Source organism: Arvicola amphibius, chromosome 3 (assembly GCF_903992535.2).
Source record: "Arvicola amphibius chromosome 3, mArvAmp1.2, whole genome shotgun sequence".
Classification (NCBI taxonomy): domain Eukaryota; kingdom Metazoa; phylum Chordata; class Mammalia; order Rodentia; family Cricetidae; genus Arvicola; species Arvicola amphibius.
The window spans coordinates 148,668,357-148,693,637 of record NC_052049.1 but is presented as its reverse complement, the minus strand read 5'-3'; the positions used below and the strand labels follow the sequence as shown (position 1 = coordinate 148,693,637).

The window sequence follows — 25,281 nt, the reverse complement described above, 5'->3', positions numbered from 1 at the left end:
ACACACACACACACACACACACACACACCTCAAAAAGAAAATTCATTAGCTCTAATTTTGAATGGTTGCTTTCTTTCTGGCTGTGATAAAATTCCTGACAACTTAAAGCAGGAAGGGTTTGTTCACCCTTGGAAGACATAGTCCATCCCTGCAGTGAGGATGCTGCAGTGGGAGAAGGGGGAGCCTGATAACATTGCTCACCCAATGGGAAAGCTGAGAAAATAGAGTGCTCTGGTCCCTTTCTCCTTCACACAGCCTGAGACCTGAGCCAAGGAAACGGTGCTGCCCACATTTAGCAAAAGTCTTCTACCTCAATCAAGTTTAGAAAAGCTCACAGACATGCCTACAAGTTTGTTTCCATGGTGATTCTGAATCGTGTCAAGTTGATAATCATGATTAAACATCACGAGTTTCATCCTTAATATGGTGGTCCTTATAAACTGCAACGCCCCTGACAGATAAATCATTAAGTAGCTTCCTTGTGCTTCAATAATAAATGATTCTTCTCTCGGTGTCTTTATGAAAAGCAGGTACTGATGTCTGTGGGAGAAAGTTCAACAAGAAAAGAGGGAGGAAAAAAACGGCACAGACTCCATAAACAAAATTCAGCCTCAGTCTCCCTGTGTGACAGGGCACTACCTGCAGAGATCTGTCTTGAGGCTGCAGAGCACTCAGGAAAAATGAATATACACACACAATGCACACAGAGGCATGTATGCATGTATATATATATATACGTATATATATACGTATATATATATATATAAAGTGCACACATGCATACATATAACATACATACACATACACATCTAAGAAACCTGCAAGTTTGAGTTTAGGCTCAACGTGGAAGAGCTCATAAGATAAACTTAGAAAAAATTAGTCCAAACCTTAAAGTGAACTAAAATAAAATGTAAACAGTGCGTGTCCAAAAGCAACATGCCCAAGGTTGTACCTATCTGGTAATGAGAAGGGACTTTGGAATCATGGCTTCCCTGATGTTTATGGGTATTATCCATGAAAGGCACCGAAACTAAGCCTCAAAGGCAGTGACAGTTTCTTTATGTATTATTGGATCTCTGAGGATGGTTGGGTAGGGGTTGAACTAAACTAGCAGGTACCCTGCGAGGAAAGGCATCAGCGGACAAACACATCCCTAAAGACAGATGGAACGTAAGGGCTAGGAGGTCAGCAAGGGCAGTCAGTTTGTTCAGACTGGAGCTCCAACTATTAGGGTTTGGACAAATCTGCAAATTTCCTAGTGCGTTTCTTCCTTGAGTGCTGAGGAGATGAAGGCCACTGTGTGCTCCAAGCAGCGGCTGTCAGGACTAGCACTGTGGTCCTGGCGGGTGGCAGAGAGGTCACATTACAAAACATTTTTTCTGTGTGGGGCTCCCGCCCTGCTTTCCTGTGGCTTCACTCAGAGTGAGAGGTGAGCTGTGTTGAGGAGTAAGACTGCTCTCTTACTGCCTCTGGGATTTCCTGTGAAGAGATGGGCTACCCTGAGGATTCTAGTCAGACGCTGCTGGATAACGGTCTGGGCTTCCATTGATCTGATATCCCCTTTGCCTCTGAGAACAGGAAGTGTATGAAGGCACAAATCACAATCCCACACCAGTTTGGAATTGTGTTTAATAGAATGGTTATTTATTTAAGGGGGAAAAACTTACAGATCACCGTCCCAGACAACAGCCCTCTGCGCAATCAGGAAGGAGCCTAGTCACCGGAAGCGGAGCCGGAAGCCAGAGAGGGAGCTGAGGGCAGTTGCTGCTTTTTTAAAGAAAGAGAGACCACGCCCCAATGGGCTGGTATCTCAGCAGCTATTGGCTGAAGGAGCGGAAGGAGCTCCCGCAACAAGTGTAGAGAAATGCAGTCGTGGCATGAGTTGGAAGGTGGGATGTAATACACAGGGGTAAGATTCCAAACTGGTTTTTTCTCATCTTGTTCCTCCCACAATCATTCTTCTTTACAAAGTCAGATGATGTGAACTTCTCCACAGTTCTTAAGACAAAAGTAAATAGTTAATGAATAAGTAATAAATAAATATCTTACTGACAGTGAAAATCTACCGACATATCTTATTAACATCCCATGCTAACCTTTCATCTATGTACCCCCAACACATTTTTCAGTGGACATCGCCAGTTTTCCATCATTTGCTTAAATAATAAGGGTGCTGCTTTTGTTGAGTTAAATATTAAATATGAATATTTAAAATAAGAGTCAGATCATTCTGTGGTTCAGTAGATTCTGCCACACCCTCTGATTATTGAGCCATCAAGTTCTTTTAGCAAATAGATTAACCAGCAGTTCTTAAGAACGGGGTGAGTGGGGACACACTGGGGATGTGTTCAGTGGTTGTGTACTTCTCTGGCATTGGTGAGCTCTGGGTTTAATCACCAGCACTGTGCGGGGAGGTAAAGGAAGCTGAATGGTGACAGCAAGTTTTCAGAAAACCAAAATCTGAATTAGGTTGTAGGGTACAGTGGTAGAGCTGACCAAGCATGGCCAATGTCTATTCAAGAAGTAGGAAATGCCATATCTCCTGCTCCACACACCCACATTTCCTCTGTATATCTCTCTGAATCACTTCTCTGTGTAATTTATGTTTATGCTTTGGTAAGATACCTGCCCTCCCTGGTACAGGTTTCCATGTGAATGTGAGGACCATCCATTCATACCTTGTTCCCCATTGTCTTCCCCTAAGCACATATTAGGTGTTCAAACGGTTTAGGTGATTTAATTCCCATGGTCTGATGTCTGAGTTTCTTTCCCTGGCATTGTGATAAAACAGCCAAATAAAGGCAATTTAAAGTTATGCATTGGTTTTAGTTTGGTTTGTTTGTTTGTTTGTTTGTTTGTCGATGTGATATAAGCTAGGGTCATCTGGGAAGAGAGAACTTAAATGCCTCCACCAAACTGGCCTGTAAACATGTCTGTGGGGCATTATCTTGAGTAATGATTGATGTGGAATGGTTCAGCCCACTGTGGGCAGTGCCACTCTTGAGCAGTTCATCCTAGGTTATATAAGAGTGTACGATGAGCAAGTCATGGGGAAGCCAGCACTCCTCCATGGCCTCGGTTCAATTCCTGCTTCTAGGTTCCTGCCCTGACTGAGTTCCTGCCTTGGCTTCCCTCAGTGATGGGCTGTGAACAGGATGTATAAGCCAAATAAATCTTTTCCTCCCCATTTCTTTTGTTCATGATCTTTACCACAGCAATGAAAAACAAATTAGAACAAGGGATAAAGGGTTTATATGGCTAAATTCTATGTTATAGTTCATCATGGCAGAGATGATGGATTTGAGAATTATGGTGGCAGAAAACGACTTAAGAAAACTGTTAATATTGTGTCCATGTTCAGGAGAAAAGAGCAATAAATTAATGTGTGCACACTAGTACTATACTCAGCTTCTCCATTTTTACTGGATCCCAGTCACTGAATGGTGAGGGGGTCGTTCCTACCTCTATTATGTAATCAAAATACCCCCCCCCCAACAGATATGCCCATTGATCAATATGATGTAAACAAGACAATCCCTCCTGTCCGTTGACAAATAACACTGACTATCACAGCTACAAACTGCTGTACCAGCGTAGGCCTGAAACCACTTTCTGTATTACGAGACTGTGTGTTTGGGGAAAAGCGCTTCTCCATTCTGTACCCCTAACTGCTGTGTGTTACAGTGTGTCAAGAAATAGTGTGGGAAGCCTATCGGGTCTTTCTGGATCGCATTCCAGACACGGAGGAATATCGAGACTGGGTCAGCATCTGCCAGAAGGAGACCTTCTGTCTCTTTGACATTGGGAGAAATTTCAGCAGCTCCCAGGAGCACCTGGATCTACTTCAGCAGGTGAGCCTGCCCAACGCCGCAGCAGTAGCCAGGCCTCCGGCCCCTGGCCCTTTGGAATGGTCTCCAAGGCATGAAAGCTACTTGACAAAATACTTAGAGCAAGCTAATAAGACAGGCAGGAATTTTATTCCTGCAAAATAATATTGCACAGGCAGGTTGAAGTGGAGTTGAAGTCACAGGGAATGAAAATAGACTTTAGCTCTTCAGTTGGCATTATCTCTGGGTAAAATTACTTTTTATCTTTCTTTTTTTTTTTTTTTTTTTTTCAGAGAATAAAACAGAGAAGCTTCCCTGGGAGGTAAGTACCCAAAATAGAATTCGGGATGTTCTTGACTTTCAAAAGATCATATAATAGAGTGCAACTAACCTACTGTGCCTTAACGATTTGTCAGCCACCAAGATCTCTTTAGGTTGTGTTGATAGACAATGTCTGCATATATTGCACTGAAGATAAATGCACGCACGCAGGGAAAGGGGATAGACCTGACAGACTGAGATAGATGTTTGTAGGACAATGGAATTCCTCCCTCTGTGATATACATCTACTGTGTGTGTATCTTCACTTAAAGGATTTACGGCAACTAAGTTTAATTTTTAGAACTTACAGCACATTGTTAGTTACATCAGGAAAATACGTAACACGATGAGTAAGCAACCTGAATTTTGAACTCTCATTTGGTATTCTCTAAAGTGTTAGTATTTCTCAGACTAAATCACTGAAGCACTGAGCTACATCCTCAACAAGATTTGAATATCAAATAAGAAAATTTAGCAACACAGAGAGAAGGAGAGAGAGAGAGAGAGAGAGAGAGAGAGAGAGAGAGAGAGAGAGAGAGAGAGAGAGAGAGAGAGAGAGAGAGCATTAGCTAAAATGATTAAAGAAGAGAGATACTGTTGCCAAACTCAGGACTCACAAATCACACCCAGTTGATTACATTAAAATCATACACATTTCGGCATATAGGTTACAGGAAATACCTCCAAATGCTTTTCACGTTTGTTGCTTTGTTTCTTGTCTCTTTGCCACCAACCAGTTCCAAAGCTGTCAGTTTACTCTGCAGGGGGTGGTGGGGGATAATGTCACGTCTGATTCCCGCCTCCCATAGATATCCTGGCCTCTAATTTTTTTCCTCTTATAACTATGTTTGATTAATAAATCTGAAATATTTCTTTTGTATGTTGAGTCCTGTTTGATTACACTCAAAATATTCCCGCCTTGCCCCTCATTGTCTTCTGAACACCCCACTCTCTGTCTCTCCACCCCAAGTCTGCACACAAGCAGCTGCATGGTAAGGACTGCATCCGTGGCATCTCTTGGCCTCTGGGTAGGACCAACCAATGAAGAAAGCAGAATGGGGTCCTTGAATTCTACCTCTTCCCCCCCCCACACACACACACTTGCTGAAACCTCTGAACACCGTCACCTTCATGTTCAACTCTGGCCTCTCCAGCAGCTCCTTCCATGGATTTCTGTTCTGGCTTCCATACACCCCATTGTTAACAGCCACATGGTACTACTATATGTTTATCTATTTTCCACAATTTAATAAATAATTACTTTATTAGATCTTGCTTAAATAACCTTCCTGTTGATGTTGCTTGTTCCTTCCCAGACCTTGTACTGAAGCCAAGAGAACATTAACTAACTAGTGTTTCTTGTCCATTGACCTTTCCCGTTTGCCTCACATTACCCATGATCCCACTGCTGCCTGCACGCCATTCCTTTTCTCACTGCACACCCTGATCATCCAGGGCTCTCACCTGAGGTTTTTCTCTCCTCCATGGAAGAGCCTACCTCCTCCATTCTACCAATCCTCCTCTCTTGCAAGCTCTTCTCTTAGTTACCATTCTACTGCTATGGCAGGGCACCAGGAACAAGGTGACTTTGTTTTAAAAAGCATTTAAGGAGCCGGGCAATGGTGGCGCACGCCTTTAATCCCAGCACTCGGGAGGCAGAGGCAGGCGGATCTCTGTGAGTTCGAGACCAGCCTGGTCTACAAGAGCTAGTTCCAGGACAGGCTCTAAAGCTGTAGAGAAACCCTGTCTCGAAAAACCAAAAAAATAAAAAAATAAAAAGCATTTAAGGGAGGCTTAGAGTTTCAGAGGGTGAGTCCATGGTCATCACGGTAATGAGCATTGTAGCAGGCAGACCTAGCAATAAAGCAACATCCGAGAGCTCACTTACTTCTGGAGGCAACAACCACAAATCAGAGATGGAGGAAGTCTTATACTTTCTGCTCTGTTTGGCACCTGCCTGACTAAGCATTTCCTTCCTTTTCCTGCTTTCCTGTGAAAGTACAAACTCTTCCTCGGCAGCAGGACCCACGTGATACTCGAACCCTCAGTATGAGATAGCAATGCTGTCTCTCATTTTCTTCATCAAGTATTGTGCTGAGCTCCTCTCATGTACTTCAACACGCTATTGCCAGGTGTGACAGCATGACCTGGGAAAGGCTGGCCCTACACTACTGCCTTTGTTCACAAGACACAGAAATATTCTCTGCCAATTTCAATATTGGACAATAGTTTGCTAAATCCTACTTTCAGAAGAAGCCTTAGAACTAAGAAGAGGCCACCCACATGAAAAGATATTACCAAACATTTTAATTCTTGATAGAGACGCATGAAAAATTACATTCACTTCTTACAGACAGAGAAAATCTCTCCATCCCTGCCTGTGCCCACGGCATTGTGAAAGAGGAGGGGACTCACATTCAAGCAGCTTTAGAAACCAGAGTAAGGAAAGGGAAAGCTTCTCTTTAACATAAAACCTTTCCAAGAAGAAAAGCAAATTTTCACTCCCCTGACTAGTCCATCATTCTGCCGATTTCAGATGGCTTTGAAACAAAGTCCCAGCACAAGAATTGGGTACACCACTCAGATTTCCAGCCAGAGCTTCTGGCAGGTAGTTCAGATTGCCAGCTTAGAGGACAGATCAGCCATGATGGTGGAGGATGAAGATGCCACCCAGAAGTGCAGCACACACTGGGGTGCTAATCTGTAAGGAAGCAATAACCACCGGAGCTGCAACTCCCCTCCTCTTGCTTAGTTTCTTTTCCAGGACAGCACTGAACAAGGAGAGGCAAGCGGTCCTAATAGGAAGGCCTGAGCATAAACAAAGGGCAATAAAATGAAAAGGAAATAAAATTTGTCTAAATAGCGAATGCCACAGTGTTTGACATTTAAATAGCATCTCCATAAAAACTATTTTTTAAGCATACAGCATAATACCAGAAAAATAGTAAGATTTCAAATTCCAGTAGAATTACAGTCTATATTGCTCTGGATCTACCAATCTATTTATCCATTTCTACAACTGACATCCACTGTTTTGCTTTTGTGTGTGTGTGTGTGTGTGTGTGTGTGTGTGTGTGTGTGTTTATAGACTGTATGTGTGTGTGCACTGTGCATGCGTGTGTGTGCGTGAGTGTATGTGTGCATGCATGTGTGTGTGTGTTAATGTATGTATGTGCACATGTGTGGGCAGGTGTACTCACCTGTACTAGACATGTTAGAGCCTAGAGGTCACTGTCATTGTCTTCCACCATCATTCCCTACTTTCCTTTACTTTTTAAACATGGAGTCACTGAAAATGGAGTTCTCTGTTTCTGCTTAAGTGCTCACTAGCCTTAGTGAGCCCATTAGATCCACCTGTCTCCAACACCCAATGCTGGGATTACAGACTCATAGCTCTGCATACACATTTTATGTGGATTCTTGGGTGAGTAGGGGGGAAGTCCAAGAACAGATCGCATGCTCTCACAGCAAGTGTTTACCTGCTGACCCATTTCCCAAGCTCAAATATCTATTTCTATTGGTCAGAGGGCAAGACGGGAGAGCTGATACTATATGAAGCATTACACTTCCTAGCATCGTGGAAACTGTTGACCTGGCAGAGGTGTAGAGCTGGTGGTATTGTCTCTATCCAGTCCAGATTACCCTAAGAACAGAACACTGGCCATTTCTTTATATCTCTGTCAACATGATCCAAAGAAAATTATATATTATGCTAAGACATACGACTTAGAGAAACAAATCTTTCAGTTCGATCCAAAAGCTTATCACTCTCACAATTCCTTTCTGATGTTTCCCATCAAGAAAGGGCTGATGCTGAATATGCAGACAGCTCTGCCACTGAGACCTTGGCTCTGACCCTAGAATCTCTCCCACATTGCCATCCAAGGATCTGAAGTCTTACCCCCAACTCTTTGGCTGGCTATCACTGTGCACAATGGTTGTGAAATGAACACAGACTTAGCAAGCCTGCACTATTCAGAAGCTAACTCTCTCCCTTTCCTTTAACTCCAGCCATTCTTTATTGGGTAAACATACTCACAGGAGTCTGAGGCTTGGAAAGAGTATTCGGATGTCTAGTTATGTCACCCATTGCTTTTTATATCAGTGTATGAGCAATGGGACAATAGGAAGTAGGACTCAAATGAAGTTCAGTTTTGCTTATGTAGAAATGTCCCCCTTGGAGCACATAACGCCAAGAGGCTGAGAGAAAGACCAAGAGTCAGGCATAACCATTCCAAGAGGTTGTTTGAATTTTTCTACAATGATATAGATATAGATGTATATATAAAGAGATATATTCAGACATCACTGCAGTAATAAAAATAGGTAAACTTAGACTAAAATATGCTTTTTCTCTAATATTTAGTCTATCTACTGTAGACAATCTCAAATGTAGGCTCCCTATCATTAATTACTCTTTACCACTTCTTTCTTTTCTTTTGTGCTAATAGAAAAGATGAAATAACCCCAGAGGAGACACGGTCAGAGCCTACCAAAACTCCTCTGTTATCCACAGGTAAGCTTAGAAATCATTCCATGTTTTCCCAACTGTTAATTCAAAGCATCATGGAAAAGGTATTTATAGAGCACGCCTTGACAAAAGCTGGTATAATTTATGGTTAACTTTTTCATTTCTAGAAGTTCAGGTTCCCTTGTGTAATATCTATATACATAACAAATACTGTTTGGTCAATACGTTCAAGCCTAAATACCTTTCAAGTCACTAATTTCCCGATGGACATTGCTAAATCGAAAACTGGTTTCTGGTACTAGCGACATCGCTCAGTGGAGAGTGTTTGCCTAGCTTGAGGCATTGAGTTCAATCTCTGCTCTAAGGGGAAAAATAATACCAAATTTCTATTTTCATAAATTTTTCCCAAATGTCTTCCTGAAATGTTATTATAATTTAAATAAGTCACTGGTCAAAACGGCAATCATCTGTCTCAATGCACATTTGTAAATACTGAATATAAAGTTTTAGCTTTAAGTTTTTAGCATTTTATTAGTGTGTTGGTGTGTATATGTGCATGGTGTGTATGTCTGAGTGCAGGCATGCACATGTGGTGGTTGGAGGGTAACTGTGGAGTGGATGCCCTCCTCTTTGTGTCGTGGGCTCCAGAGATCACACACAGGTCGTCAGACCTGTACAGCAAGGAGCTTTCATTGTAGAGTCATCTCACCAGCCCTGAACATAGAATTTTAATGTTTACAAAAAAAGAGAGATATTAATTTTATGATTATTAGATATTTGAAATTTCTATTTCATGTATTTTACTATGGCAGTCTTACCGTTTTCCCTCATAATTTAATAATACTTTTAGTGAGGATGATGGATGGCGCATGCCTATAATCCCATTACCCAGGAAATTGAGGCCAAAAGACTGGGAGTTTGAGGCCATGATCTGGGCCATATAGTGAATTCAAGGATAGACTGAATTACATATCCATACTGTGTACCAAATATAAAATAGATATCCTATGACTTTTAAGATGTTTATTTTATTTTATTTGCATGAATATTTTGCCTACAGGTGTGTACCAGTACCACATGTTTACAGTGCCATTAAGAGGCTAAAATAAGGTATTAGATCACCTGAGACTGGAGTTACAGATGGTTGTGAGCCTCCATTTGGGGGCTGGGAACCAAACCCAAGTCCTCTACAAGAGCATCAAATGCCCTTAATCACTTGCTATCTCTCTAGTCCCATTTTATATGTACTTTCAAGTATATAGAACTATTGAACTTCTAGACAGTATTTTTCCCATTTGATTTGATTTTTAAAATGTTAATATTGTTTTCTAAAAGGCAAATTTTGGAGCTGGAGGACAGAGCTCAAATGAGAGCTTCCCTAGCATATATAAATCTCCAGGTTCAGTTCACAACATGACTTACACTGGATGTGGTGGTATATGCCTATAATCCCAGTGCTCAGAAAATACAGGCAGGAAGGTCAAAAGTTCAGCATCTTTGGCAACACAGTAAGTTTGAAGCTATACTCAGTTTCATATATAAGATCTTATCTCAATCTTTTTTCAAAAAAGACAAGGGAAAGATGTTCCTTTAAAACTGTGCCTTTAAAAAACAGATTTTTAGACAATGACAATTAGTTCGCATATTTATTTCCTGACATTCAGAGAAGTTTCTGGGATTTCATTTTTATATTTCTTCTAAGTCAAAATAATTTACCATTTCTAGACTTACATAGCTAATAATGCCGTAAGACTCATTCAAATTTCACTTGCAAAAAGTAGTGAAAGACATTCTTTAACAAAAAAAATCAGGGGGGGCTGGAGAGATGGCTCAGAGGTTAAGAGCATTGCTATATAGACAAATGACTCAAAAAAGCAACATTATAAGTAAAAGATCATATAGTTCAAATGGACATAATAATCATATACAGGATATTTTAACAAACACTATAGAAGCCATCTAAGCAGCCACAAAACTTTCTCTAAAACTGACGTTTTAGGATCCAAAGCAAGTCTTCAAACAAACACAATGAATTGTGCTATCTGACCACAATGAATAAAACTAGAAATTAATTTTAAAAAACTACAGAATGTGTGTGTGTGTGTGTGTGTGTGTGTGTGTGTGTGTGTGTGTGTGTGTGTTTTGTGGGATATTTGATCACACAGTGAACTCCAAGATTGCGTTCTTTACCAGAAAAACCTGCTTCTAGCTGTGGTGTGGCTCAGTCCTATCACACACCTTTAATCCAAGAGCATTCTGCTTGAATGGTGTAAACAGGAATGAATAAAGTCAACCATAGGTTAAGAAGTAGAGCAAGCAACCAGTTGACAGGAGAAAACCATACGGAGTTAGAGGGTGTCGGGAGGACAGATAGAGAGCTGCACAGGAAGTAGAAGCAAGGACATTCAGTTTGATGGGTTTTGTTTGAAACAGCAGAGGAGAAAATGAGTTTTTCTGGGACATCTGCAGAGGATGATCATCAGCTAGTGCATTCTCTGCCTCTCTGAGCTAGCAGGTTTTCACTCAAGCATCTGGCTTCCAACTCTTTATTGGTAAAATCAGACAACTGAGATTTTGTTAAAAAACAACATATGTGTGTGTGTCTCTGTGTGTGTAATATGTGTGTGTTAATTGCATATATGTATCCTTTATTTCATTGAATATATATTATTGTTTGTTAAGAAGAATGACAACTGAACTAACCAGAAAAGAGAAATAGAAGACCAAAATTCATAAAAATTAATGAAGTTAGGTCATTTATAGTACAATGGATACAACTGGAGAAAATTTTATTAGACAAATTAAGATAGTTTCAGAGAGACAAACACCATGTTTTCTCTCATTTTCAGTTCCAACCTACCACAGAGATTAGGATTTGGTGAGAAGTATTACCAGGCACCTTAGGTGTGACGCAAGAGACGACAGTCGTCAAATGTACTAAAAGATGAGACTGTAACCTGATAATTGGTCCTAGTTTTATTAGTCCCAATATTTTTTCTTCATGACAACAAACTAGGACAATCATATAGGAACATTTTTAATCTAGCTTAATCACTAAACTATTTTTATTGGAATGAAAACGGGGTGTAACCAATTTTTTATAAAATAATAAAGTTTGGGTAGTTTGAATTGTTCTCCCAGGGTGGAGTGTTGTGGAATATTACTTTAACTATGTAAAAGTGTGTTCCATTTGTTTATGTTGCATTTGTTTAGCTATGTAAACATGTATTACATTTGTTTATGTTTTGGAATATTACTTTAACTATGTAAATATGTGTATTTGTTTATGTTGCCTTTGTTTAACTATGTAAAGATGTGTTGCTGTTTTACCTTTCTGCCTTAGACATCTGACGTATCCAATAAAAAGCTGAATGGCCAATAGCTAGGCAGTAGAGGGATAGGCAAGGCTGGCTGGCAGAGAAAATAAGGAGGAAGAGGAATCTAGGCCCGGGAGGAGAAAATGAGGGAGAGAGACATGCCCGAGGCCAGTCAGGCAGGCAGCTGCCAGACAGGACATGAAGTGGAGAAGTAGAACATACAGAATGAAAGGGAAAAAAACCCTGAAGCAAAACGTAGACGAAGAGAAACAGGTTAAAGTAAGTTATAAGAGCTAGTGGGACAAACCTAAACTAAGGTTAAGCATTCATAACTAATAATAAGTCTCCGTGTCATGCTTTGAGGGCTGGTGGCCCGGGGAAGCCTGCTCCATGAAGAATTTCTCCAGCTCAAGGGCTGGCAGCCCGCTGTTCAGCTACAGCTATAAGGGAAGATATCAGAGATACCGTCCTTCCAGATCCTAATCAACCAAATAACGAGGACAATTTTACCCAAAAGTATCACCTTTTCCAAACTCTGTCCCACAGTAAGGTTACTCTGTAACTAATCATAAATTACTGTGTATTTAAAAAGTATGGTTTTGATTCTCACAAAGAAATGATAAATGTTTAAGGAAATAGATGTAGACAATTTGACATTACACAAAAGTGGCCTGTAACCATCTGTAACTCCAGTCCCAGGGACTCCATTACCCTCTTGTGACCTCTGCTGGCACCAGTCACACATGAATTGCATAGGACATACATGAAGGCAAAACACCCATACACAAGAAACAATAAAACAAATAAATCTAAAATATGTATATGTGCTTTAAGTCATTTCTCCAAATAATTCAATAAGACCCACAATTCCACACTAAGTGCAATGACCTCATAGAATCTCACAGAGCTAAAGAGTACTTTAAAAAGTTCTTAAGGGGGAATGAAGAAAGAACAAATTTTTTAAATTGATATATCCTGTTTCCTAAGGCTCAAAACTAAAGCAATACATTCTGTTTTTTGCCCAATATAAAGGAAAGCAATTTCTGACTAAATATAAACTAATAGTCATAACACTATTTTCCTTGAACATTTCTAAAAAATAACTATAATCTATATTAGAAATAATAATACACATAGGTTAAAATGATTTACTCCTTCATTAGACCCTAGACTCCCATTACTTGGTACTTTTAAATGTTTCTAATTTTTTTCCAGGGGTCTGAAATGGTTTTTGATAGTCATTTCAAAAGGGATACTTTACAGGGTGTTTTGTGAGGTTGGAGAGATAGCTCGGTGGTTGAGAGAGCATGCTGCTCTGACACAGGAAGTAGCCTGGGTTCATAACACTCACATGGTAACCCACAGCCCTCTGGAACTCCAGCTCCAGAGGGGCCAAAGCCCTCCTCTGCCCTCTGGGAGCAAAAGCTCACATACATAAATAACTAAAAAAGAAAGAAAGAAATGAAAACTCAAAGGGTGATTGATAGCATCTTCATGTTCTTTCATCTCTTGGAGTCCATGATCTAAATTTTTAAGCATTAAAATTTACTGACTGCTAAAGCAATCTAGACTTTAAAGACCTGGTTAATGTCCTCAGATAATGTCCAAAAGAACAGATTCAATAAAAACACTTATTTTTACATCCTTTAAATAATCACAAAGGGAAACACTAATTAGATGTCATTAGACAAATCATTTAACTGTACAACATATAGTGGAACCCCAAATTTTGGTCTCAGAAGGAATAACTTAATGGACATGAAAAGTTTGACTTCATAGTTTGTTCAAAGGCATGTGCATGGGATCTTTGAAAAGGGAGTTCAGATGCATTTATCTGACATATGGAATTGTGGAAATTTGACCTTGCTCTAATTTAAATTCTGTTAGTCTTATTTTTGTGTCTGAAATCTTCCTAATTTCTACAGATGTTGCCAGCATGTTGCGGGGGCCCTTCCCACTCCCTCTTGATGACACACATCTCAACGAGATGCTCAATGACACCCTCAAAGACATCCAGAAGCCCACAACAGTAAGAAGTTTGTCTGATCTTTTCTTTTTGCTATTTTTTCTTTTATTTATGAGTACGTGGTGTGTATGCATGCTCACATGTATGTGGACACACATGTGCTAGGATTATAGGCAAGCTTCGATGCACTCTTGACTTTTCCGTGGATTCTGGGAGCCAGAGCCTCAGTCTTGTACAGCAAGCCCTTAACAGTTAGTTGTACCTCTAGCCTTGGGGAAAGTGGAAAGGTTGGATGGATCAGACACTCAACATTTTTGCACTGTGTTTCAATCACTCTACAATCTCAGTGACTTCATTCTATTCACTATTATTACTGACTGAGGGAATAAATAGGTTGAGGATTAGGATAAAATCGGGGGAATTGCAAGAGGCAAGCAAAAACCCTTCTCCCAAGTACATAACAGATAATAGTGCTTCCCAAGCATTAAATCAATCAATCAATCAATCACAATCACTCACTCTCCACTAAAATATAAGCCTTGTTGGAAGCAAGAGTCAAGTATTAGTGTCTGACATGTACAGTACAAGTATATCGAATGTATCAGATCCTCCACATCAAGACAAGAGAAAATAGAAACAGTGACCTAAGGCTAAGAGATTCACTAGTCACCATGTCGACTGGTACAGCTGTGAGAGTTGCTCAGAATATCAACATAGGGAAGCATTGATCCTTCCCAGAAGCCTAGATCCAGACAGTGCTGAAGCAGAGAAACATTGCCCTCATTGCTCATGAGAAGTGGACTTGATAGTGCAGAGAAAAACAAGCCAGAACTCCCCATTCTCTCACTGTTGCTGCAGCCACACCTACTCTCCCCTGGAATCTATGATGTTTTCCTCTGCCTCCATCCTTTCATTTTCTCTCCAAAGCACAAGGCAAAGTGGGAGCAAAAAATTCCATCTTACTAGCCCTGCATGAGAAGTCCTGATGAGCATCCTGCTGGCTACTCTATGTGTCCTTCAGGCAAGATGGCAGTAGGTACAGCTAGACTATTGCTGTGAATAAAATAATGTGCTTTTCTGGAAACTTCTGCCCCACCAACAAGCAAAGTGCTACTGGAAAAAATATTTTATAATCCAAAATATTTAGCATAAAATTTGCAGGATGCCTAGTCTTTCTTTCCTCTTCCTTCTCATTGCCTGAGTCTCATTTCCTTCAATGTCTGGTGTAGGTACCTCCCTTTTTGTAAATATCCCCACACATTTCATCTGACATCTGCCATACCCTTGATGAGCAGCCTCTACCGTTTGTATCTATGCTCCATTCTTTCGCTCAGTATATTTTACTCAAGTCACTGATTTGCCAAGACTAGAGATGTACATCAAATATCCCAAGATAAGCAAGACAGATCCTGCACTAAAGAACATGTATGCAATTATGTATGACAGAACACTCTGAATGCTACGATTAAGGGTGACTGGGACAAAATGATAAGCCAAGACAGGCTGTAGGAGGAACATTTCTTACGTTTGCATACTCCTTAAGTTTAATATATAAACAGCTCCTTGTTTTGCTTTGGGGTGGGTGGTTGTATGGCAGAGAATTGTGTGGACCAACAAGACTTGCAGATAGAGAGGGGATAACAGGCAAGTACATGAGTAGGTACCAAACAAGAGCTGCAATGCCAATCAATGCCACTGGAGTTCAGGGGAGACAAAGGTTTCTAGACTCCAGATAGGGGAAATAGTATTTCAGACAAAACGTAGAATGAGTAAAATTTGGGGGTGGGGGAGAACAGAGAGAGGGAAAGGGGTGGGGAGAGCGGTGCTATGGAGGTGGAAGCATCTTAAGAAGACTCGCTGGGAGAAGAAAAGCAGAAGAACGTGGCCTTTTATTAATCCAGCAATCAGTGCTGCAGAGTGAAAATGAATAAGACTCTGCGAAACATTAAATGAGAAAACAGAAAGAGTCTAGGTTTTAATCACAAGTCATAGGGAGTCTCTGAAGACACTAGGTGAGAGGTATTTTTAAATCTGGTTTTTTACTTGTGTACTCTAAATAAAGCAATCCCTCAGAGTCCTCCTCAGAGGAGGAGAGAATGTGAACACTGACCAAAGGGTACAGATTCCAGTCAAACCTGAGGAATCGTCAGTGAGATGTTAAACAGAATGCGAACTGACAAGGGAAACCATGTTATATACCTCAAAGTTGCTAGAGAAAAGATTCTAACATTTTTAACATACACCCAAGAAGATGTTTCTTTTTTTTAATTTGAGGTGATGAATATATTAACAACCCTGGCAAACCTCTCCAGATTATAAACATATATCAAGACATCGCATTGTACTCTATAAGTATAGACAGTTATCATGTGTTATTTGAACATATGCTGAAGCTGGATGATAGCACTGGAGGACAGAGGCAGGAGGACCAAGGGTTCAAGGCCAGACTTAACTATGTAGCAAGTTTAATAATAGCTTGGGCAACAATGAGACTCTGACTCAAAAGAAATAAAACAATAAAGTTTAAGGATTGACTGAAATTCAAGGCCAGCCTGGACTACAGAGTGAGACCTAGTCTCAAATAAGTACATAAAGAACCAACCCAATGGAGCTCCAGTAGTGTCTTACTGTGTCTGTCAAGAAAATTCAGAAGCAACTCTTTATTAACAGGACTTCTAGTCCAAAACTGCTTGGACCTTCACAGGCCAAGTCTTGATGCAATAACAATATGTATTATGTAATATAGTGGGTTGTGTGTGGTTTACCTTAATAGAGGCCTTTTTGGTTTTGTGTTTTTGTTTTGTTTTCTTTAACCTAGAAAAGCAAAACAGAACCCACTCATGTGCCTGAAACCTCACCAGAGGAGAAAGTGGAGTTCAGCATCCTTCTGCCAAACCACAGGTTCAAGTCAGAGCTCACCAACTCTGGGTCCCCATACTACCAGGAGCTGGCGAAACAGTCCCAACTGCAGGTGAGTGGACCCAGCCTGCATGCCCACACCCAAGTCATGGCCCTGTCTGGGATTCAACAGAATATTATGCCTCCTTTGGCTATTAGCTCCAACTTTTTGTAACCAGGCACCCATTGTTAACCACTAAAAAGAAAACTAACACATACTAAGTTCCAAAATATTCGGACAATTGTCCAGACCAGCTTTTCATTGGCCAATGTTATTTATGTTTAAATTATCTTTGATTTTTAGTAAGCTTTTAACTTATTTAACTAAAATCCATAAATATTCTGTATGTGTAAATTGTCATTATGGTAATGCCTCATAATTTTCCAGAGATTCATCAAGGTGTACATTAAATACTTTAGTCTTTTTGTATGTCAATTATATATCAGTAAAACTGATTAAAATTTTAGAAGATTGAAATAAAATTATCACCCATGCACTAACTAGAGAATATAATTATGTAAATTTTCAATTCAAAATGTTATATTCCTATTAATATTTCCACTCCTGCAATTTGAAAGAAATCTATATTTACTACCACATCACCAAGGCTATCTTTGCAATTTGATGCAATTTAAACACCTGACCTTAAGGAGACATAATTATAGTGTTTATTCATCAACTACTAGAGCAGGAGTTGACCTAAGATAACTTTTCTGTCATTGAGCATTATCTTATCTCTTTGTCTTTGGCGGAATTCAAATGGTCTTTAACTCTCTGCAGGATAAATCTAACTATGTTGTTGAATGTAGCATATGGGTGCTAAGAGCAGCATGGGGAAGGGGGTGGGGAGACAAGAAGGGCTGTAGACATGACCAGGGCTGGTACAAAGTGTACACCCGGTATAGTGAGTCCGTTACAGAGACGCCAAATCCATCATGATGCACAGAACTTTCTTTTTTATTTATGTTATTTTATTTATATTTTTAATAAAGAAAACAAACTATCTTTTTTCATTATACATACCAGTTCAAGTTCCCACTACCTCCCTTCCTCCCATTCCTTCCACTTATCCCCCACCTCACCCCCATCCACTCCATAGAGAGGGTAAGGCACAATGCTTTGGGGAAGGTCCAAGGCCCTCCCTGCTAATTCTAGCTAAGCAAGATATCCATTTAAAGAGAATAGGTTCCCAAAAAGCCAGTACAAACAGTAAGGATAAATCCTGATACCACTGCCAGTGGTCCCTCAGTCTGCTCCAATCATGCAACTGTCAAACACATTCAGAGGGACTAGTTTGTCCTATGCTTCTTCCTTCCAAGTCTGGCTGGAGTTGGTGAGCTCACATTAGCTCAGGTAGACTGGTTCAGCGGGTGAACCCATCGTGGTCTTGACCTCTTTGCTCATATTCTCACTCCTCCCACTCTTCAAATGGACTTTGAAAGCTCAGTTCAGTGCTCTGATATGGGTTTCTGTTTCTGTTTTCATCAGTTGCTGGATAAAGGTTCTATGGTGATATTTAAGATATTAATCATTCTGGCTACAGGGTAAGGCTAGTTTGTGCACCCCCTCCTCTATTGCTTAGGGTCTTATCTGGGTTCATCCTTGTGGATTTCTGGGAATTTCTCTAGAGCCAGGTCTCTTGCTAGCCCCATAATGGCTCCCTCAATCAAGATATCTCTTTCCTTGCTCTCATCTCATCTCATCTCCTTCCTCCATCTCGGCTACCCCATTCCCTCAAGCTCTCCCTCCCCTTCTCTTTCCCTTCCACCTTCCTTCTCCCTCCTACCCCCATTCTCCTAATGTTGTCAGGTGATCTTATCTGTTTCGACTTTCCAGGTAGATCTATATATGTTTTTCTTAGGGTTCACCTTGTTACTTAGCTTCTCTAAGATCATGAACTATAGCTTCAATACCCTAGTATCCACTTATGAATGAGTACATACCATATTCATCTTTTTGGGTCTGGGTTGCCTCACTCAGAATGGTATTTTCTAGTTCCATTCATTTTCATGCAAAATTCAAGATGTCATTGTTTTTTACTACTGAGTAGTATTCTAATGTGTAAATGTACCACATTTTCTTTATCCATTCTTCAGTTGAGGGGCATCTAGGTTATTTCCAGGTTCTGGTTATTACAAATAATGCTGCTATGAACATATTTGAAAACATGTCCTTGTGGTATGATTGAGCATCTTTTGGGTATAAGCCCAAGAGTGGTATTACTGGATCCTGAGGGAGGTTGATTCCCAATTTTCTGAGAAACCACCATAGTGATTTCCAAAGTGGTTGTACAAGTTTGCATTCTTACCAGCAATAGATGAGTGTTCCCCTTGCACCACATTCTCTCCAGCATAAGCTATCATTGGTGCTTTTGATCTTAGCCTTTTTGACAGGAGTAAGATGATATCTCAGAGTTGTTTTGATTTGCATTCTCCTGATGGCTAAAGATGTTGAACATTTCCTTAAGTGTCTTTCGGCCATTTGAGATTCTTTTGTTGAAAATTCTGTTTAGTTCTATACCCCAGTTTTTAATTTGGTTATTTGGAATTTTAATGTCTAATTTATTAAGTTCTTTATAAATTTGGGAGATAAGTCCTATGTCTGATGTGGAGGTTTGTGGAGATCTTTTCTCATTCAGTAGACTGCCTTTTGTCTTATTGTGTAGTAAGGAGGTCACTAGTTTGTTCCTGGCCGCTTAGCCCCAAAATAATCACACAGAAACTATATAATTAAATCACTGCTTGTCCCATTAGTTCTCACTTCTTATTGGCTAACTCTTACATATTAATTTAATCTATTCCATTAATCTGTGTGTTGCCACGTGGCTGTGGCTTACCGGGTAAAGTTCCTAGCATCTCGTCTCTGGAGTTGGCTACATGGCTTCTCTCTGACTCATCCCTTCTTTCTCCCATCATATAGTTTAGTTTTCCCTGTCTACTTCTGTTCTGCCCTGCTCTGCTATAAGCTCAAAGCCTTTATCAATCAATGGTATTCACAGCATACAGAGTGGAATCCCACATCATTATTGACTGTGTCCTTTGCTTTACAGAAGCTTCTCAGTTTTAGGGGTCCCATTTATTTATTGTTGCTCTCAATGTCTGCACTACTGGGGTTATATTTAGGAAGTAGTCTCCTGTGCCCATACATTGAAGGCTACTTCCCACTTTTTATTCTATCAGGTTCAGTGTGGTCGAATTTATATTGAGGTCTTTAATCTATTTGGACTTGAGTTTTGTGCATGGGGATAGATAAGGATCTATTTTTATTCTTCTACATGTTGACATCCATTTATGCCAGCACCATTTGTTGAAGATGTTTTCTTTTTTCTACTGTATAATTTTAGTTTCTTTGTCAAAAATAAGGTGTTCATAGGTGTGTGGATTAATATCTGGGTCTTTGATTTGATTCCATTGGTCCACCTGTCTGTTTTTATGCCAATACCTAGCTGTTTTCATTACTGTAGCTCTATAATAGAGCTTGAAGTCAGAGATGGTGATGCCTCCTGAAGTTCCTTTATTGTACAGTATTGTTTTGGCTATCCTGGGTTCTTTGTTTTTTCATATGAAGTTGATTGTTGTTCTTTCAAGGTCTGTGAAGAATTATATTGAAATTTTGATGGGGATTGCATTGAATCTATATATTGCTTTTGATAGGATTGCCATTTTTATTATGTTGATTCTACCTATCCAAGAGCATGGGAGATTTTTCCATTTTCTGGTATCTTCTTCAATTTCTTACTTCAAAGATTTAAAGTTCTTGTCAAATAGGTTTTTCATTTCTTTTGTTAGAGCTACCCCAAGATATTTTATGTTATTTGTGGCTATTTGTGAAAGGTGATGTTTCTCTGATTTCTTTAGCAGCTTCTTTATCATTTGTATATAGGAGGGCTACTGATGTTTTAAGTTCCTAAAGGGAGATATGTTGAAGGCCATTGTAGACTATTAGCTTCCTCTGAATTGAAATATTCTCTCCAGGAAGGATGGAAAAACACAATTCTGCCTTTGTTGAATGGAACAAGGTACTTCCTCACAGTTATAAGAGAAGTGAACAACTGTGGGGGAAGGGAAACTCATCAGTGAGGTACAGAGAGTAGATTCTCCAACTTGTAAAGCTACCTGCAAGTCTTGCTCTCTAGCTCAATGGATGCAGTTCTCCTGAGTCACTGTTAGTGTTGGGGTAGGCTTTTTGGTGATGCAGCTGCAGGAGTTTCCTCTGGTCCTGTAAATAGCTCTTCACACATACTGCTTTATGTAACCCCAATAAAACACCATTGCTTCGCTAAATTGGACTTTGTTAAAAACCATTGCTCTGGTCTGTTGTAGGTTCTCTCTGTGGACTGAGAAGATGTATATGTGTTAAGCTATCAAGACCAAGAAGGCAGCATGGTGAATACTAAAAATGTGGCAAAGTTAAAAATAGTTTGTATTTCTATCAACTCAAATGAAAAGGAGAGAGGTGTTAATGAAGGGCTTTAAGACAAGCCTGAAAGGAAGGCCAGGTCTTGTCATGCTGTCCAGCTCCTCTGAAGATGTACTAACTGTATCAAGGATTTGCTAGGAAGAGTGTTTTAAATACCGAATGGAACACGTTACAAACTCATCATTAGCTCATTCTGCTTAATAACCCATGTCTAAGTGCTGGTATATGGTTCATGAACACTACAGAATCCTTGGCTTTTTGGTTTATAGAGATGATCCTTTATATTTAATTGACTTACTGCTGATGATGAGTGGCTTGGAGGTAAAGGAGGTTTTATGTATGCATCTCCTCGCTAGGTGAGAGGTGAGTAGTGAATTATCAATGTGAAGGTACCCTTTGTCACCTGGCCCTGCTGTGAAAGGTTCGAGTGTATCCAGGCTGTCCATAAGTGTGGTTTCTAAGTATGAAGCCTTGTATTCCTTTTGGTTTTAGCTACAATTATAAAAGGTACTACCACATGAAAACAAAGAGCCACTGCTCTCAAAGAGAAGTTGAGATCTTGCCGAGACTGAGAGAAATTGGCCACAGACTCTCATTTGACTTATTGACAATATGAGCATCTAAAGGAGAATAATAGAGAATATTATAAAAACTCAGTCTAACCCTAATCAAACCATAAACTGAGCCCTAATCCAAATCCTAACCCAAACTAACCCTAACCAAATCATAAATTTAACCCAAACCCAAACCCTAACGCACTGTTCATCATGGAAGGAAGTCAGGACAGGAACTCAAGTAGAACAGGAACCTGGAGGCAAGTGCTTTCTGGGTCTGGGTTACCTCACTCCATATGGTGTTTTCTATATCCATCCATTTGCCTGCAAATTTCAAGATGTCATTATTTTTTACCACTGAGTAGTACTCCATTGTATAAATGTACCCACATTATCTTTATCCATTCTTGGGTTGAGGGGAATCTAGGTTGTTTCCAGATTTTGACTCTTACAAATAATGCTGCTATGAACATAGTTGAGGACATGTCCTTGTGGTATGATTGAGCATCCTTTGGGTATTGCTGGGTCTTAAGGTAAATTGTTTCCTAATTTTCTAAGAAATCACTATACTAATTTCCAAAGTGGCTATACCAGTCTGCACTCCCACCAACAATGGATGAATGTTTCCCTTACCCCACATCCTCTCCAGCATAAGCTGTCATCAGTGCTTTTGATCTTGGCCATTCTGACAGGTATAAAATATGATCTCAAAGTTGTTTTGATTTGCATTTCTCTCATGGCTAAGGATATTGAGCATTTCCTTAAGTGTCTTTCAGCCATTTGAGATTCATCTGTTGGAAGTTCTCTATTTAGGTCTGTACCCCATTTTTTACTGGATTATTTGTTCTTTTGATGACCAATTTCTTGAATTCTTTGTATATTTTAGAGATCAGACCTCTGTCAATGTGAGGTTAGTGAAGATCTTTTCCCATTCTGTAGGCTGTTGTTTTGTCTTGTTGACCATGTCCTTTGCTTTAAAGAAGCTTCTCAGTTTCAGAAAGTCCCATTTGTTACTTGTTGGTTCTCAGTGTTTGTGCTACTGGGGTTATCCTACATCCCAGTCTTATGGAAACATTTTCTCAGTTGAGGCTCCTTCCTCTCTGAAAACTCTAGTTTGTGTCAAGTAGACATAAAATTAGACAGTACAGTAAGGATCATTTTGTTGGAGAGGGCTGCTTGTTCGTTCCTGGCTACTTAGCCCTGAAATAATCACACAGAAGCTATATTAATTAAATCACTGCTTGGCCCATTAGTTCTAGCTTCTTATTGGCTAACTCTTACATATTAATTTAATCCATTTCCATTAATCTGTGTATCTCCACATAGCTGTGGCTTACCGGGTAAAGTTCCCAGCATCTGTCTCTGGAATTGGTTCCATGGCTTTACCCTGACTCCACCCACCTTCCTCCCAGCAATCAGTTTAGTTTTCCCCACCTACCTAACTTCTGCCCTGCTATAGATCCAACACAGTTTCTTTATTCATTAATGGTAATCACAGCACACAAAGGGAAATCCCACATCATCATTTCCCATTCAATGAATGAGGAAACTGAAGCACAAGGAGACAAATTAGCATCCCTAGCCAACATAGCCAGTACCTGGCAAAGAAAAGATTCCAGCCCAGGTAGTCAAGCCTCGCTCCTTCAACACTACTGTAAGGCTTTCTATTTTCCCAATGAATGCTTATGTAAAAAGGGTAACTATCATCAAGTTACCCTCTAGTCCTTGAAAAGTTTACTAACAAAGAAACCTATGTCTTGTCCAACTCTTCTCCAAAGACTATCACATCAATACTGCTAACTCTGTCATCAAAGTCTGCCATTACCGATGGCATAGTCTTCTGTAGCTCCTGTCCCCTCACTGGCTCCTGAGCAGGACCCCTGCAAGGCCTGCCTTAGAAACCCAATCAGTGCGCTCCACCCATAGCCTGTATTAGTAGTCATTTGGGCCTAATTAGAAATTAATGGACAGTGCTTTGCAGTGATTTAATTTCCACAATAAAACTAATGAGCAATTTAGTACAAATGTCAAAAGGAATCACTTGGTTGTTGTCCGAATGCTTTCTCCTGTGCAAACAATCAGTGAAACTCAGCTGTAGCTGTTTTTTTATAGCCCGTTAGCATGCATTCTGGCAGAATCAGGGAGACCCCTGTGCATTTAGCATTATTAATAAGGTTAAGTGGGCACTTAATTAGCAATTTAGTGGCTAGTGCTTCATGATGGGAAGGCCCCCACTAGATTACTTAGCAGAATTAACTGAAGGCTTTTGTCATCATGTCCCTAGACACCATCTACACCCTGTGATGCAAAGCTGATTCTTAATCAAACTCAGACAGGTTCACAAAGAGGGCATGAACACATACACACACACACACACACACACACACACACAATCTCCTACATAAATGCCTTTGTTGTGGAGCACTCCGAGAGTGGAGGGAAGATTGTTATATTTTATAAACAGATGGTGAGGGAACCAGTCCCATGACGTGCAGCCACGGGTCCCCAGAGGCCTCAGCTGGTCCCCTTGATGCGAGACCACAGCAAGTGAGAGACAGATAGGCCATGCAAAAAGAGTTTGGGTATAAAATTTATTTAGTGGGTTATGGAGGGGAAAAGGAAGGAGGAAGTGGGGGAAAGGCGAAGCAGGGAGAAGAGAGAGAGGCACAGAGAGAGGAGGGGTGGGGCAAGGCAGTAGTTACCTCTTCAGAAGAGGGGAGAGAGGCAGAATAGGCTGAAAAGGAGGCAGAGATCCTATGCTTGCCTCAGAGGAAGGTGGGGGTTGGGAATCGACTGGCCTTGTCTCTTAAAAGGACAGGGTACCCAGGTGACAGGCCAGGCCAGCAGATTATAACGAAGATAGCCCTCTGAAGTACTGAGGAGCCTCCACACTTTAACTGCTTGCACCGTAGTCTAGAGTCTCTGTGAGGAAAATACTTCAGAATCATGTGCCTTGCTCCAAACACTACAGCACACACTTGAGCCTTCCCCCCCAAATTCACTGTGGACCCAGAACTGCTCTCACAGGACACAAGTGCAGGCCTGAAGAATGTACAAGGACCTTTCCTGTGTGCTCCCAAATAAAGCCCTGCTCCGCAGAACCTAACCTCTCCTTTCCCGTGCTTCTTCTCTGTTAAGCTCTTTACAGAATAGGGGAGAGGCACACAAGCATATTTCCCCAGGCCCCCTTCCCCCACATCACAGTGGAAACCTTCCATCTGCCCTCCCCTGGTGAATCTTTTGAAAAAGCTGTTTAAAAGCTGGGTCTGACCTTGTTGAATCCACACTTGGGGGACGGAAGGGTGGTAAAGAGAGGTGGGGATTGAGACACTCGGGGAGCTAGTAACCAAGGTGGAAAAGTACAAAACATAAAATAATAATAACAAATTATAAAAGTCACTAACTGTCGGCCAGGCATGCGTTGCTTTTTTTTTTTTTTTTTCTCATCCCTTACTGGTACCCTGTGGCATGGATATCGTCCCATTTTGATCAAAAGACCATGACTCA

At 40.4% G+C, this 25,281-nt stretch overlaps 1 protein-coding gene across 1 annotated transcript in view; it reads left to right on the top strand.

Moving 5' to 3' along the window:
- The window catches only part of Impg1 (interphotoreceptor matrix proteoglycan 1), a 117,215-nt gene that overhangs the window by 7,253 nt on the left and 84,681 nt on the right, over positions 1 to 25,281 (top strand). The window contains exons 3-7 of the mRNA XM_042054730.1: positions 3,685 to 3,851; positions 4,121 to 4,149; positions 8,600 to 8,664; positions 13,862 to 13,965; positions 16,721 to 16,873. Coding sequence (XP_041910664.1) covers positions 3,685 to 3,851; positions 4,121 to 4,149; positions 8,600 to 8,664; positions 13,862 to 13,965; positions 16,721 to 16,873 — 518 coding nt within the window. The remainder of the gene's footprint in view (positions 1 to 3,684; positions 3,852 to 4,120; positions 4,150 to 8,599; positions 8,665 to 13,861; positions 13,966 to 16,720; positions 16,874 to 25,281) is intronic.